Raw genomic sequence first — 15,389 nt, 5'->3', positions numbered from 1 at the left:
GAGATCACACTTGCAGCCTTGGCATGTTATAGAATGATGCTCTAACCAACTGAGCTACCCAGCCAGGACTGATCTGAGCTGTCTTAACCCAGTGACTGACAAAGCAAAATTTATATATTTTTTCTTAATTAGGATTAAAACTTGATTCCTGTATACCTTCCTGAAACTTTATTTTTTATAGCTTTCCCACCATTTTTTGTAAGACTGCAGGTGCAGGACATAGTAATGGGCTTTTATAAAAAGATAGGAAGTCTTTTGATCTATATTTCGTTAGGAGAGCTGTTGAAAATTAATTCAATTCCTTGGGCCTTGTGTCCCACGCAAAAAAGTCTGCCTTCAATTAATTTGTAATTTATCTCTGATTTTTTGAGTTACATGTAAGTAACTTTTATTTTTCCCTATCTTTTGCTGTGTTCCGATGGATTGCCTCCCCTCTTTGGACTAAACGCATCATCTACAATTCTTGGAATTCCTCATTTACCTGTTCCTCTGTGGATCTGTTCTGTTGGAATCTGGAACACTGGAATGATGGAAATGTGTTCTTTACAAAGTAGCTGTGAGTATACTAGACAATTCATACAGATAGTTTTTTCAGTCTAAGTTAACTTAAATTTAACTTACAGTTGGATGAAATGTGAGCCAAAGAAACTTTAAATTTAATACATATTTTTATCTCTACATACAGTAGGCTTTCAGATATTTGATTTTAAAATATTGTATCTTGATCAGAATCCTAATTATGAAATTTAAAATGAGGTTTTCAATTTAATTGGCTTGCTTATTTTGTCAACATTGGATTAAAAATTAGTTTATATGAGTGAAAAAATGTAAAAGGTTATAAATGGATTATTTACCTAAATGTGTGATACTAGTGAAGGATGCAGACTGTTCTTTGTTAAATCCAAATGTGTTGAAGTAATGCTTTAAACTCATGAGATATTTTTAAATAAGAATTTAAGTGTGACAAAAACTTACGAGAAATGGGTACCTCTTAGGAATATTTTGTCATTATATTTTAATGATGAATAAGACCTACCTCTAAGTAAAATTATCCAGTAAGACTCTACTCAGATGGTCTGAACTATGGACAGTTTTTCTCACCAATGGGTAAGTTAAAAATCAGACTTATTTACTACGCCATTTTAGAAGTAGGTGTCTTTGAATTACTCATGAAACTATTACTGAGATCATCAGTAATAGTTTCATGAGTAATGAAGTTCATCAAAGAATCAAAAACTATACAGAAAACTGAATTGTAACGTAAACCCGGATAAATCGATGTCCCTGATAGTGGAGGTAGCAGATTTGTGTGAAACCTTGAAATGACATCCTTGGACCTGGTACAACAGCACAAAAGATGCTGTTTACTGATTAACACCGATCATGAGAGCTTTCAAGAATTTATAGGAAAATTGCTTTAAACTCCATTTTTATTTCATTTTATGAATAGGAAGGTGAATTTCAAGAAGCTCATACCTGTGGTAATTAGTATGAACAATTGGATAATTAGAAAAGTTCATGATATAATTTTAAGGAGATTTGAATTTTTTTTAAGAGTAAACTTTTTTTAAGTTGATTGGTCAGAATCTTATTGTAACTAACTTATTATAAATAGAAATCTTTGCTCTCAGACAGGTTTTTAAAGTTCTTATTTTATTTCCTTGGATTTTTCTGATTGACCGTTACACTGTCAGTCAAATCATGCTCAATTCATTTTGTGCATTGTTGCAACTAATTAATATTTTTATTGGCACCATGATTAATATTTTGTATAGTTTTCTAAAATAGGTTAATAAAGGGAATTTGAAATGTGTAACAGAAGAGTTTTGCTCCTTTGAATAACCTGACCCTTCTTTCTTTTCTCAGCAACAGAAGAACCTTGAAGGCTATGTGGGGTTTGCCAATCTCCCAAATCAAGTATACAGAAAGTCAGTGAAGAGAGGGTTTGAATTCACACTTATGGTTGTGGGTAAGATGTGATTTCTCCCTAAAAATGAATTTTGATCTCAATTTTAAGCTGTTAACCAACTATGAATGAAGAAAATAATAGTCCAAATAACTACAGGGATCATGTGTTATATTTTCTCTTATGTGAAAACATTTTAAAATTTAGCTTGGTGGTGTGATGGGATTTATATATTTTTTGTCTCCTTTTTAAGATGGCACAGTTTTGAAAACTAAAAAAAAAATTGAGTATTGACAGGGTGAGATACAGTATTAGAGAAGTTCTCTTCAATTGGTAATGCTACAAGAGGAAATAGTATCCGGTGATTACTTATTTCTCCAGGGTAATTCCCTTCCCCACCCAACCCTGTGACTTTTATACTAAGTAGCTTCATAGCACTGGAGCATTTAACTTAAACATATGTGCTCTCAATTTGAAAAAGAAGGATAGAGTAGAAAGGATCATAGTCATGCAAATGACTACCCCAGGAATTATTCATTGAGTAAAAGTCCTGGAATAAGTGAAATATGGCCCTCCTTATTCTCTCATTCAGTCTCATTTTTCCTATGCTTTATCCTTTGAATACCTTACCCTATTTGTAGTCCATTTTAAGAGATTGTTAAGGGTTATTTTGACTATAGGTTGGCAGCATCATCGTTATCTGTGAAGAAATACATTACTGTATATAAGATTAGTAATTTTAACAGACAGTGCTAATCTTAAATGACTAATATTTCCCCCTTATATAAGCTGACTTTATAACATAAATATTAATTATTGTGCAACGTTATTGTATTTCTCTGTACATTTAAAGAAGATTAAAGGCAGGGTAATGGATTGACTATCCTTGACAAAGAAAATTGAGTTGATACTGGGTCTTTGTGTAGTATGCATTAATTTTTGCTAATATAGGCAATCCATGGTATTGAATTAGATTAATTAAATTAGTTATAAAATGCTCCTTCATTGAAAGGAAGAATATTTTATCAGTTGACCAGAATATTTTGGTTAGTAAACTTGCCTGTGTCTGGTTGAGTAGAAGCATAATATACTTAGCTTGCAAATTACCGCTGTGGAGTAGACAGCGTTGTGGATGGATGGATAAAACATCTGTAGAACATGCCTTTTCTTCAGTACGTTGGTAACATTATGATATGTGAAGAAATAGTACATCTTACCTTTACATATGCAATGTTAGTTATCTTAAATGAAAACTGTAGATAAATACATGATCTTTTTTTTTAATTTATAAGAAAACTCTCCAGGTCCACCAGGAGAGTTATTTATAACATTTTCAAAAATTATTTAATATTAAAATTTTAGTTTAAAAAAAGAACTTCTTGATGAGGTATTCTTGGTCTTGATGTAGTTATATTAATACAAAAAATAAAAATAACAGTCATAACAGAAAAGAAAAGAATAACTTCTGGAACATATACTTAGTAGAATAATATCTGGGGATAAAGGCCAGATACTGGATTTAAAATCTGAGATTTTTCCAGATGAAAAAATTTAATGGTCATACGATCTTGATATTTAGAGAAAATATGCAATCTCTTAATATACATTATTTATTAGTTTTTCTTGCCAGTCCTTTTATGAATGACAGCTTTTGTGTTTTCCATGATAAGACTTCAGCTGAGGGTACAGGAAAGTGGGGGTTTTCCCTGCTGCACTTGGTTCTGTGTCCTGACTGGGAATAGAACCCACAAACTTGTGGCAATAGGATGATGCTCTAATCAACTGAGCTACCCAGCCAGGGCTTCCCTGCTGCACTGGAACATTATTGTTTACTTAGTTATCTTTGTACAGACTTGTTGAGTGTAAGGACTAAATCTTTTCATCTACATAGTTGCAGTGTCACCTTTTAAGTCTGTGTCTAATACACTGGTCTGTTTTTCAGACTTTAGGCCAGATTTAGCAGCATTGTTTGCAAATCATAGAAAGCTATAGCCAACCTTGCTTTAAGTCCTCATTTTTGAGATTTAAACTTGGAGCAGTTTTGGCTTTTATAACAATTTTTGGTTTGAGACTTACACATTGATACAAACTGTGAATTTATATCTAATACTTGCTTTCTTTATGGAACTCCTTTTCCTTTGTTGGAAAAACCTCTATCTAGTAACCCAGCCTCATAAACAATATTTGTTGAATACTTTCTTGAGTGACTTCTTTGTATCAAAGAGACGTAGTGAATATTCCCATATTTTCTCTCTTAAAGGAGCCTATAATTTGTGACAACATAAAGTACACAAAAAAATAAGTAATATTTCCAGGAAGTACAAGTTAGTAGAATCATATGGAAATTTTTTACTGTTAAGAGCCATGGAAGTTTAAGGAATATAGGAGAGGCTGTCCCTGGTTGGAGATTATTGTTGCCGTATTTGAGGAGGAATTACGGGAGATTTTTGAAAATAGAATTGGGATAGACATTGAGGTGGCAGTCCAGTTGGAAAATAATAGCCAACACCTACATAATAGTATGTGCCAGGCAGCATTCTAGGTAAAATTCTTTGTTTTTTTTTTAAGATTTTTTAAATTTATTTATCTTTAGAGGGGAAGGGAAGGAGAGAGGGAGAGAAATATCAATGTATGGTTGCCTCTCGTGTGTCCCCTGCTGGGAACTGGCCTGCAACCCAGGTATGTGCCCTGACTGGGAATCGAACCGCAATCATCTGGTTCCCAGGCCCGCGCTCAATCCACTGAGCTACACCAGCCAGGGCTCTAGGTAAAATTCTTAACAACAACCCGGTGTGGTCGGTATTGTTGTTATCCTCATTTCAGAGATGAAGAAACTGGGGCATGGAGAGAGTTGGTTACTTGCCATGGTCATATTGCTAGCAGGTGGCAGAATCAAACTCAGTCTGTTTCTCATTTTATTCTGGTGTGTTCTTAAGCACTAGCAGAGGCTAATTTGGGGGTACTGGGTATAGTGCGGAATTTAGTACAGTGCGTCCAGTATGCCTTGAATCTACGTGATTTCAATGAGATGTTTTCTGTTAAAAAAATAAGTAAATAAAGATGTTCTGTTTTCTGTAAAAAAAAAAAACAAAAACCAGCAAGATGAGTGAATGAGAATTAGAGAAGTGGGAGGAAAGGTGAATTATTTTTTAAGATTTTATTTATTTATTTTTAGAGGGACGGGAAGGGAGTGAGAAAGAGAGGGAGAGAAAAAAAATCAATGTGTGGTTGCCTCTTGCACACCCCCTACTGGGGACCTGACCCACAACCCAGGCACGTGCCCTGACAGGGAATCGAACCAGCAACCCTTTGGTTTGTGGGCCGGCACTCAGTCCACTGACCCACACCAGCCAGGGATGGAGAGGTAAGTTTTCAATTCCCCCAGTCATTATCAGCTTCTACATACTTCCGCATTGTAATCATCTCACTTTGCTGAATGTTAGTTAGCCTAGTGAAAAATATGGCATCTTAATATAAAGTAGTTACTTTTTATGTCCTCAAAGAAACAGGATTTGTTTTCCTAAAGGAAGAAAAACAGGCTGCCAGTTTTTATGTTATTTCAGTTAGTTGATGATATGAGGTATTTTCAAGATTAATTGGCATTGCCCATTTACTTTAGAATTTGACCTCTAAGGTGTAACTTCATGTAATAATTGGAAGTAAGGCTGGAAAACCTAGCCTGGATTTTGAAGACCTTGAACGCCACCAGGATAAGAGGACCAGAATTCTTGGTTTAAAATAAAAGTAAAACTAAAAAATTTAGTGTAAAAGCCAATGTCAGGCATATCTAATGGTGCCATTTAAGTCTCTGATTCAGCAGAGTATCAAACCTGTTCATGCTTGGAACTTGACTGTTTTTGTGTGCTCTTAAATTAGGTTCGACTGTGTTCTAAGAATAAAATGTTAATTGTAAGATCCTGATTTTACTAGACTCTTTCAAGGAGGTAGAATTTGGAAATATTGTAGATTGCTTTATCTGACCAGGAAATTATTTTGAAAAAACAAGTGATATTAAATATTTTATTTTGAATTCTTTGAAGATAAAATCCACAATTGCTTTTGTGATTATTTGATCATTTCTTTAATTTTATAAACATTTTGTGGTAGAGATTTTTTTTTTTACATTATGATTTGTCATAATGTATTTGACTTACACTAAATATCTTGACTAACGAATTGGTGTTTCTGGTTTTTTTTCAGTGCAAGGGAGTTTAGAACATGTTGGTTTGGCCATTTTGGGGATTCAAGATTTATTGTAGTTATTTTTGTATATGATTTATCAGCAAAAGTTTAGGAGGGATTTAGTCAGTGATAGCATATACAGTGACTGTGAGAGTTGTCGTTTCCGCCCACCTTCTTTTTGGTGTTTGAACTGCTGCAGTGACACCCACAGTTATTTGAAGAACTTGTGGTTGTATTGGCTCACTTTGTTTCTAGGGTTTGGGGCATTTATTGGTATTATGTTTAATTCTGAAAGTAAGATGTTGGATAGTTGTAATGCTTCCAGTAATATTAAAAAACACTTTTTTTAGCCCTGGCTGGTGTAGCTCAGTGGATTGAGCACGGGCCTGCGAACCAGAGGATCGCGGTTTGATTCCCAGTCAGGGCACATGCCTGGGTTGCAGGCCAGTTCCTGGCAGGGGAGACATGATACATTGTGTGTCCTCGGCAGAGGCAACCATACATTGATATTTCTCTCCCTCTCTCCTTCCCTTCCCCTCTAAAAATAAATAAATAAAATATTTTTTTAAAAAAACACTTTTTTTATATAGTAAGGGAACTTTTTTTTTTATAGTAAGGGAACTTTTTTTTTAAGATTTTATTTATTTATTTATTTTTAGAGGGGAAGGAGAGAGGGAGAGAAACATCAATGTATGGTTGCCTTTTGTGCGTCCCCTGCTGGTAGTTAGCCTGCAAGGAACCGGCCTGCAACCCAAGCATGTGCCCTGACTGGGAATCGAACCGCGATCGTCTGGTTTGCAGGCCCGTGCTCAATCCACTGAGCTACGCCAGCCAGGGCCTAAAAAACACTTTTTGAACTCATTTTTATTTTATTTTTAATAAAAGTTATGAGTAATTTAACCAGTAATGATTGCACAACACTGTGAATATAAAAACCACTGAATTGTATACTTTACAGTGGTGAAATTTCTGTTGTGTGAATTTTATTTCACTTAAAGGAAGTAATTTAACCAATGCAGAAAAAGTTTGGGGTGGAAGGGAATCATATATTTCCACATGTTCACTATTTTAATTTTTGTATTCTTTCTAGGTTTTTCATCTGTGTATTTTAAAAAGTGCTGTTATAATAAAGATAATGCTTTTATTTTTATAAATTAGAAATGCAGAAAAGCAAAATGAAAATATTACCAAAATATATCACCCAGTGATGTCTCTTAAGCATAGAATCATATAGTATTTTTGTTTGTATGTATCTATAATGTTGTATGATTGTTTTTGAAAATTTGGCAGCAAACTGTGATCATCTTTTGATGATATGATTCAGTTGTAGATTTTAATGGCTTGTGTAGGTTGAGTATACAAGGTGGGTCAAAAGTAGGTTTACAGTTGTGAGTATGTAAAACACACTTTATCCTTGTGTTATTAATTATTATATTATTTTTCATACGAGCAACTGTAAGCCTACTTTTTGTTCTACCCTATAGTACCCTAAATTTCCCATATTGTTCAACATCAGGGTAGTTACAAATAAATATGGGTATAGATATATCTGCCTGCACTTCTAATGAATTCCTTATAATAAAGCTTTGAAAATTTGCTCTTTTTTTCCCCTGAAGGCTTAAGTATTGTTTTGAAAGGGTTTTAATACATAACACCAATTGCGCTATAGTAAGGTTGCACACTACTTTGCACATCACCGTGTATTGTCAGCACCCTCCGTCCTGCGTGCTGTCAGTGCAGGACATTAGAGTTCTTTGCCAGTTTAAATGTGTAATGATTGGCACCTTATTTTCACCTGTATTTTGTTATTGCTGGTCAACTTATTATTTTTTCATGGTTCTTTTGTGATTGAAATAGTCTAGTTAACTTTCAAAAATGTTCTTCATTTTTTCCACTTAATCTGTGAATATTTTAAGGGTATTATTTTGTTGTTGTGTGCTATTGACATTTTCTTCCAGAATTTTCTTTGTTTTGTTTTTTGTATTAAGTTAATTTTTATATTGTCCATGCAATCTTTTTTCTATGTTTTTTGTTCTTGATGTCCTTCTGCTGGATTCAAGGTTATTGGGGATTCAAGGTTTTAAGATATATAGGCTAAACTTTTTATATTACAATCTTAAATTCATGTAGGTTTTTTAGATGTGAGATTGAGTCAGGAAGCTAATGTTTATATTTTAAATGGTTAAGTAGTCCTCCCAAAACCATTATTACAAGCTCGATTTTTAGAAATATATGTGGTTGGTTGCTTCTCATTCTTAATCTTTAACACATTCTGTAGTTCTTATACAAATACTACATTATTTTAGTTTTAAATGATAATTATTTACTTGTGTAAAACAAATACTAGGGTTTTTGTTAATTTAGGGAGATAGGCAAAAAAGAAAGTAATATGTAAAATAGTTACAGATTGTGTTATTTTCTTTTTTAAATAGATTTGTTTTAGAGAAGAGTGGGGGCGAGGAGAGAGGGGTTTGTTGGCCCACTTATTTATGCATTCATTTGGTTGATTCTTGTATATTCTCCAGTGGGGGGGATTGAACCTGCAACCTTGGTGTATTGGGATGACTCTCTAAACAACTGAGCTATCTGGCCAGAACCAGATTTGTTACTTTCTAAGAAGTAAATAAACATGGTGGTATCTATTTAGAGTCACTAGGGAAGACATACACCTAAGAAGGAGACTTTTCATAATAATACCTAAAATACATGAAAATCAAGAAATACCAGAAAACTAAAAATGAATTAATTAGCAAGAGATATTTATCATTATTTGATAAACATTATTTGATGTTTTGCTGCATTTATATGCAATATTTTACTTTTGACAGCCGCATAATACTTGAACTGTGACTATCTCAAATTTTAGCCATTGCTTTCTCATTTGACAGTTGAATGATTTGCTATGCTTGATCTCATCATAATGCTGCAGTAAATATTTTACAGAATAGAAATTCTGGTCAACATTTTAACTGTGATTTTAATATCTGCATAGTATTTTTAGATTTTTAATTAAATTTATTGTGGTGACCTTGGTTACCAGGATCATAAAAGTTTCATGTGTACATTTTTGTGATACTAGGTCTGTATATTGTACCATGTGTCCACTGCCTAAAGTCAAACCATCTATAAAGTTGCCGTATATTAGGCCCTATCCACCCACCCCACCCTCTCTCTCTGGCAGCCACCACACTGCTGTCTGTGTCCACGAGTTTCAGTGTTATATCTCACGTATGAGTGAAATCATATGGTTCTTAGCTTTTTCTGACTGACTTACTTAACTTTGCATGATATTCTCAAGGTCCATCCATGTTGTTGTAAATGACTGTATTTCATCTTTTCTTATGGCTGAGTAGTATTCTATTGTGTGTGTGTGCTGCATCTTTCTTACCCAGTCCTCGGTTGAAGGACAATCTAAATGACCTCTGTATTTGGCTATGTATATTGAAAACCATTAAATTTACACTGATACCTTCAATTTCAGTTCATTCTTTTTATCTTTTCTATAGTTGTAATGTCCTTCTGATTGTGAAAAACCATTATCTTGATACATTTGCTTATTTGATCCATTCCCTGTATATAATTAATCTTCTGCCTTATTTCTCACACTCCTCTTCTCCCCTCTCTGTTCAGTGGCTTTGCTCACTCTCTTCAAGTACTGTGCTACCAGTGTCACGTCACTGTTCTCACAGAGGTGCCCGCCTTATTCTGTGTGGGTTCAGGTCTTTTCCCAGACCCCCTCGGAACCCTCATCTGGCAGGCTCTGGCACCCTTCTCTGGACCACTGGGACTCTCCTTCCAGCAGGTGCACCTTCCTTTTCAGCCCCAGATAGTGATTTTTGGACTGAAAATTTGGAAGGGAAGTGGAAGAGAAAGATGAAATAATTTTGAAGGGCTTAAAAATGAATATTTACTTTTATTGTCTAAATAGAAGAAATTTGGGTTTTTAATGCTTAAAACAAGGTAGAAAAATGGGTAAAATTGTAATTTTGGGCTGCCATCGGAAAAAAATGACTGATGGAGATAAAACTGGAGAATTTTAGCTTGGAAATGAAAATTATTTGCATGTATGTGTAGTGTTGTACATGTTAAATTTACATATGTGGACAAACTGAGTTTGGTGAACTTTTGGAGAGCCTCCAGATTTATGTTAACAGTGGAGACAAATGGGTTAATATTTAGAAGGAAGAAAGCTTTAGACTTTGGTTCTTCTGTTCTTGCACTGCCTGCAACTGTCAAGTAAGCAGATGATAAACACAAAGAAATTGTGTAGATCAAGGAATGAATTGTGAATGGAGATTTGTGGTTCATTCTGAACTCAAGATTTTATGATAGAAGACTATGAATTGTCTATTATGATAGAGGCGATAGTAATCACAGTAATTACATAATGGTGCTATTTCCATAGCATTCTTGTCATGGTCTGGGGGTTTAGATTTTAATTGAATTATTAGTAATTCAGATAAAATGTGCTGATCCAGGAGTAAAGAGCTAAGAATTATGGACTAAGCAGGTGATATAAAATGAAGACAACCACTACCACCCTCAAAGGAATTTCCAGGGAAATACATCATACAAGCTGATTTAATAATTGCCTTACTAAAGCAATTATTTATTATTAAAGCAATGTTATTACTAAAGTAATTATGAATTACTAAAGCAATGTTCATTTAAGGTGTAAAGAGTCAGGAGAGTTATTATTTGGGCTTATTGGAGTTAACATCTTATTTGCCTTATAGGATCGAGTCCTGAAACCAATAGCTATGTCTTGTACTTAAATTTCAAATGTATGTTATATTTTGGTGATTTTGTAAAGGAGCTAGTTATACTAATGTTTTTTATTCATTTTTAGCATACTATAAAAATCAGTCTTACATATTTAACTTAAATCTATTTTATAATACTAAGCATAGTGGTGTTACAAAAAGACTATATTTAGCCTAATTTTAATCTCCAATTTCTGCCACAAATGAGCTTTCTGACCTTGTACAGATCACTTTGAATCTCAGTTTCGTTATCACAACAAACATTTACCAAGTCTTTCTGAACCAGGAACTGCACTGAGATTAAAAATGAGAGCCGCACCCCTAAGGACCATGGGATGGTGGAGTGGAGACATTGGGACAATAATGCCATCTGTTACGTGTAATTGCCCCCACCTCATAGGGGCTTGAGATGATTGTGTATATTAATGTGCCTTGTATAAATACTGTATATATAATAGTGTGGCTAATAAGTCTGTAAACTAAACAGAATATTAATTGTAAGCATATATGTATTACTATATTTTTATGACTTAATTGAAAGATCTAAATACCAGAGATGAAGAGAAGACAAAGATCAGAGATGGTTGAGAATCATATGGCAGCTAATATGTTAAATATTTATTAATCCTTACTTTGAACTTCTGCTTTGTTGAGCTCCTTCAATTACAAACATTTCAGTATACACATGTCGTGCTCTCAATTTGCCATTCAGCATAGATGGCTGGGCAAAGCTCTTTGCTGGTGAGAGTTAGATTTAGCTGATTTGAAAATGGTTAAGTATTTGTTCTTCCCCCATTATAAATAAGATGAAGATGAGTAGCTTACATTCTTGTTAACAAAATATATTATACTTGCCTATCTTGTGTATTTCAGTAAATATATTAAGTTAAAGTATTTTGCTCAAGTTTCTTATGTGATATCGCTAATTAGTCTTAAGGGTGCACTTGCTTTATAGTTGCCACAATATTAAGGCTGTCCCTTGCAGACCTTTTGAGTATTTTATTTTCCCTTGAGTGTGTCAGGTACTTAATGTCAGTGATATAAAGAATCTTAGAGACAGTTTTTAATTAAAAGTTGACAGTTAAGATATTAATTTTGAATATCAAAAATAATTTTTTATATAGGACAGTGTTTTCTTTTGTTGTTGAATTATGTTTCAATAAAAGCAGATTTAATGTCATTTAGCAGCTAATAGTAGTGTTTCTTGTTCCAGGCCATCATTATAGGTAACTTCGGTCTAAGAAGGAAACTATGAAATTTAAGTCATGTAAAGGGACAAATAAGTGAAGAAATCAAATGAACTACACTTTCTTTTGTTATTCTAAGTTTGTGTTTCTCTGAAACCTTTAATCAATATTAACCTGGACTGCCTATTCAAAATGTTCATCCCAGGAGTGTGGGGATATGCATTTTGACAAGAGTTGCCCCTTGCTCTGCATTCTAAAGTTTGTTTACTTTATTGTGTTTTTTTCCATTACCATTTATCCCCCTTACACTCCTGCCTCCCTTCTCCCTGCTCATTTAAAGTTTCAAGAGCACTGCTTCAAAGTATCTTTAATGTTCAGAGAAAGGACTCAATTACAAAATGGTTTTCTGTTAGAAATGTACTACAGAGGAGTAGGTGGAATTTTTTAAAGAGAGAGGAGATCACCATTGCTGATTATGGTGTATATTTTGTGTCTCTAATGCATACCTGTAATTACCATATTCATTTTTAAATATATTTTTCGCTTAACACTAGGGCAAACGTTTGCTCAATGGGTTTTTCAAAAGTGATTTTCAATGGTTGATTAATATTACTTTTATAGGAGTGTTATAGTATACCCAGCCTGTCTCCTTGTGTTACCTGAAAGTGTTCTCTCCATCCCCCACATACACTGTTAAAGGGGGGTTTTTTTGCAGTCTTTTCCCTTACATGTTTGATTCCCAGAAAGAAGTAGATGACATGATGAAGGATGTGAAGTAAAAATGTTATACCAACTTACATAGTTACCACAGACATGTGAATGTTCTTGTTTGTCTCATCCTTGCCAGTATTGAGTAGAAATCTTTAAGAATGCCAAATAAAATAAAATGACGTGAGTAATGTAGTGTTAGAGTAAGGCTCCACATTTTAGTTTGCATGCCTTTGATCTGAATATTTTTTTGTCTTTTTATTAAGCATATTTATACCACTAACAATAATTTATTTATTGTGGATGTCATTACTATGTATACTTGAATTTTGTTTAAAGAAATACAGATTCACACAATCATCAGTGTGATTCATGCAACCCACCATTGGTCCTCAGTATATAAAGTTTTGTGTATGAGATTTATAGAACTTGAAAGAATCTGAGTCGTCCAGTTCAAAAGATCAAAATCAACTGACTTCAGCTTTGAAAGGCACTCCTTAACATCACTTTGTAGAATATCCCTGCTCAAGAGTAAATCAACTTCTCTCTCTCTCTCCCCTCCCCCTTCCCCTCTTATCTAAAATCAAGTTTTTAAAAACGTATGAAGACCACTTCATTGAGATCTTCTGAGAGCCTCTGAGCTCACAGATAATTTTTGGCCTTGATGTGAGGGAAGGGGATCCCACAAACCACTCCTGTGGCCTCCCCATCAAAATGGGCCTCACCTATGATGGGATGCTGCATGGTGAGAAACATGCGCTGAAGACGGGCATCCTGATGCTTACCCTGGGTGTGATCTTCATGAAGGGCAACTATGCCAACAAAGAGGGGGCCTGGGAAGTTCTGTTGATTTCAGCTCTTTCACTTTAGTAGAAGAACTTAAAGAAACTTGATTTACAGCCTCCAAAAGGTGGCAGACCCTAGCCTAAGTGAGACAGTACATTTTAACCGCAAAATTATGTTGATCCATTTTTGAAATAATTACAAAATTTTTTTTTCATGTAGACATTTAGATTTTTTCTGATAACACAAAGATTTTTTAAATGAAGGTAGTTATCCTCTTGAACTGGGCTATAAAAAGAGTACTTTTATATGAGTATGGCAAGAAATACCGTAAACATCCTCCTCAAAGACCTCCCAACTTAGGTGCATAGGGAGTAAAAACTTTTAACTCGGTGAATGAGGTAATTGTTGAGTGGTTGGTTGGAATGTTTGCTACTAGCTACACAGCGGAATTATTTAACTCTGAAGCTGGTGGTCAACTACTATAATTAGAGTAAGTAAACCTTGTTTAGATAATTTACAAAACCAGGTCATAGGGGACCTGTTTAGCTTGCAGTTTAGAATTAGCATGCACATAGTCTTTATGTCGAAGGATACCCTAATAGATTCTGAGAAGATGAAATAGTCTTACAGCAAATCCCAGGCCTAATATGTATGGAACCTTGGAAATAATCAGTATCCAATGTAATCTAGACTATTCTTATTAGAGTAAATCTTTAGAGATAAACATATTAAAAAGCAAAACAATAACACCTTCCCTAGATAACATTTTTATCCACCTTATGGGTGGTACTATCTTTGAATTTTACTGAATAAATCTGTACTTTTGAATTTCCCATCTAATACTTATCACCATTTGACTTCTTAGTATAAAATTGCTTTTATTAAAGGTCAGGAAAAGGCCTTCTCATTGTCCCTTGGTCACTTTTTCTTTAACCTCTTATTTGCTGTTATTACCACTTTTTCTTGCAATTCCTTCTTACTTTCTGTGGATGCCTCTTGGCTTTTTCCCACTGGCCATCTTTAAATACTGGTGTAACTATTATAAATAACCATTGGTGTGACTTTCTTCAAAACCTCACAAACAAGCACTTTATGAATGCTTTATTCTTGGGCTTGAAATGTAATATTCTTAAATGGTGATGGGATTTGTATGGCTTTCAAGGACTAGATCTAAGAGATAAAGAACACATGGGTTATTTTAACCTTCTAATGTTAAAGTAAGGTGTAATATTAGAGACTTCAGTTACTCTTAGGATTTTTATTAAGAATATAACATCTTAAATTGTAAGTCTTACTACACTGTAATGTTTTAACAAGATTAGAAAACATTTAAATTCAGTTATTTCCCTGTAAAATTCAGTAAAATAAAGAATGATACTTTACTGCATAATGTATATAGTGTATTTCAAAGTCAAATGTAAAATAGTCTTTAATTTGGATCATTTAACAGATCTTAAAATTACTTATAAAGAAATATAAAATGTGGCCCTGGCCCAGTAGTTCAGTTCTTGGAGCGTTATCCTGATACCATGAGGTTGTGGGTTCATTCCCTGGTCAGGGCACATAGAAGAATCAACCATGAATGCATAAATAAGTGGAACAACAGATCAGTATTTCTCCCTTTCTCCCATCCAAGTACTAACCAGGCCTGACCCTGCTTAGCTTCCGAGATCAAACGAGATGGGGTGCGTTCAGGGTGGTATGGCTGTAGACAGCATTTCTCTCTTTCTCTCCCACCTCACTTCCTCTCTCTCCCTCCCCTTCCTCTCTCAAATCAATAAATAAATAAGAAAATATATGAAATGTTACACATACATATTATGTTTATATTTTATTGAAAAATTTTGTGTTCTTAAT

General features: G+C 34.2%; 1 protein-coding gene across 3 annotated transcripts in view; it reads left to right on the top strand.

Moving 5' to 3' along the window:
* SEPTIN7 (septin 7) overlaps window positions 1–15,389 on the top strand; it is an 84,977-nt gene that overhangs the window by 23,016 nt on the left and 46,572 nt on the right. For 2 of the 3 annotated variants that reach the window (XM_037041148.1, XM_037041146.1), the window contains exon 3: window positions 1,867–1,969. In XM_037041148.1, coding sequence (XP_036897043.1) covers window positions 1,867–1,969 — 103 coding nt within the window. Of the gene's footprint in view, window positions 1–1,003; window positions 1,108–1,866; window positions 1,970–15,389 lie in introns of those variants that run through there. The other variant, XM_037041147.1, reaches the window with a different exon arrangement.

Source organism: Sturnira hondurensis, unplaced genomic scaffold (genome assembly GCF_014824575.4).
Source record: "Sturnira hondurensis isolate 20B ecotype Veracruz unplaced genomic scaffold, ASM1482457v3 Scaffold0002840, whole genome shotgun sequence".
Lineage (NCBI taxonomy): Eukaryota > Metazoa > Chordata > Mammalia > Chiroptera > Phyllostomidae > Sturnira > Sturnira hondurensis.
The sequence above is the reverse complement of the archived record's forward strand: the minus strand, read 5'-3'. Positions and strand labels throughout refer to the sequence as shown.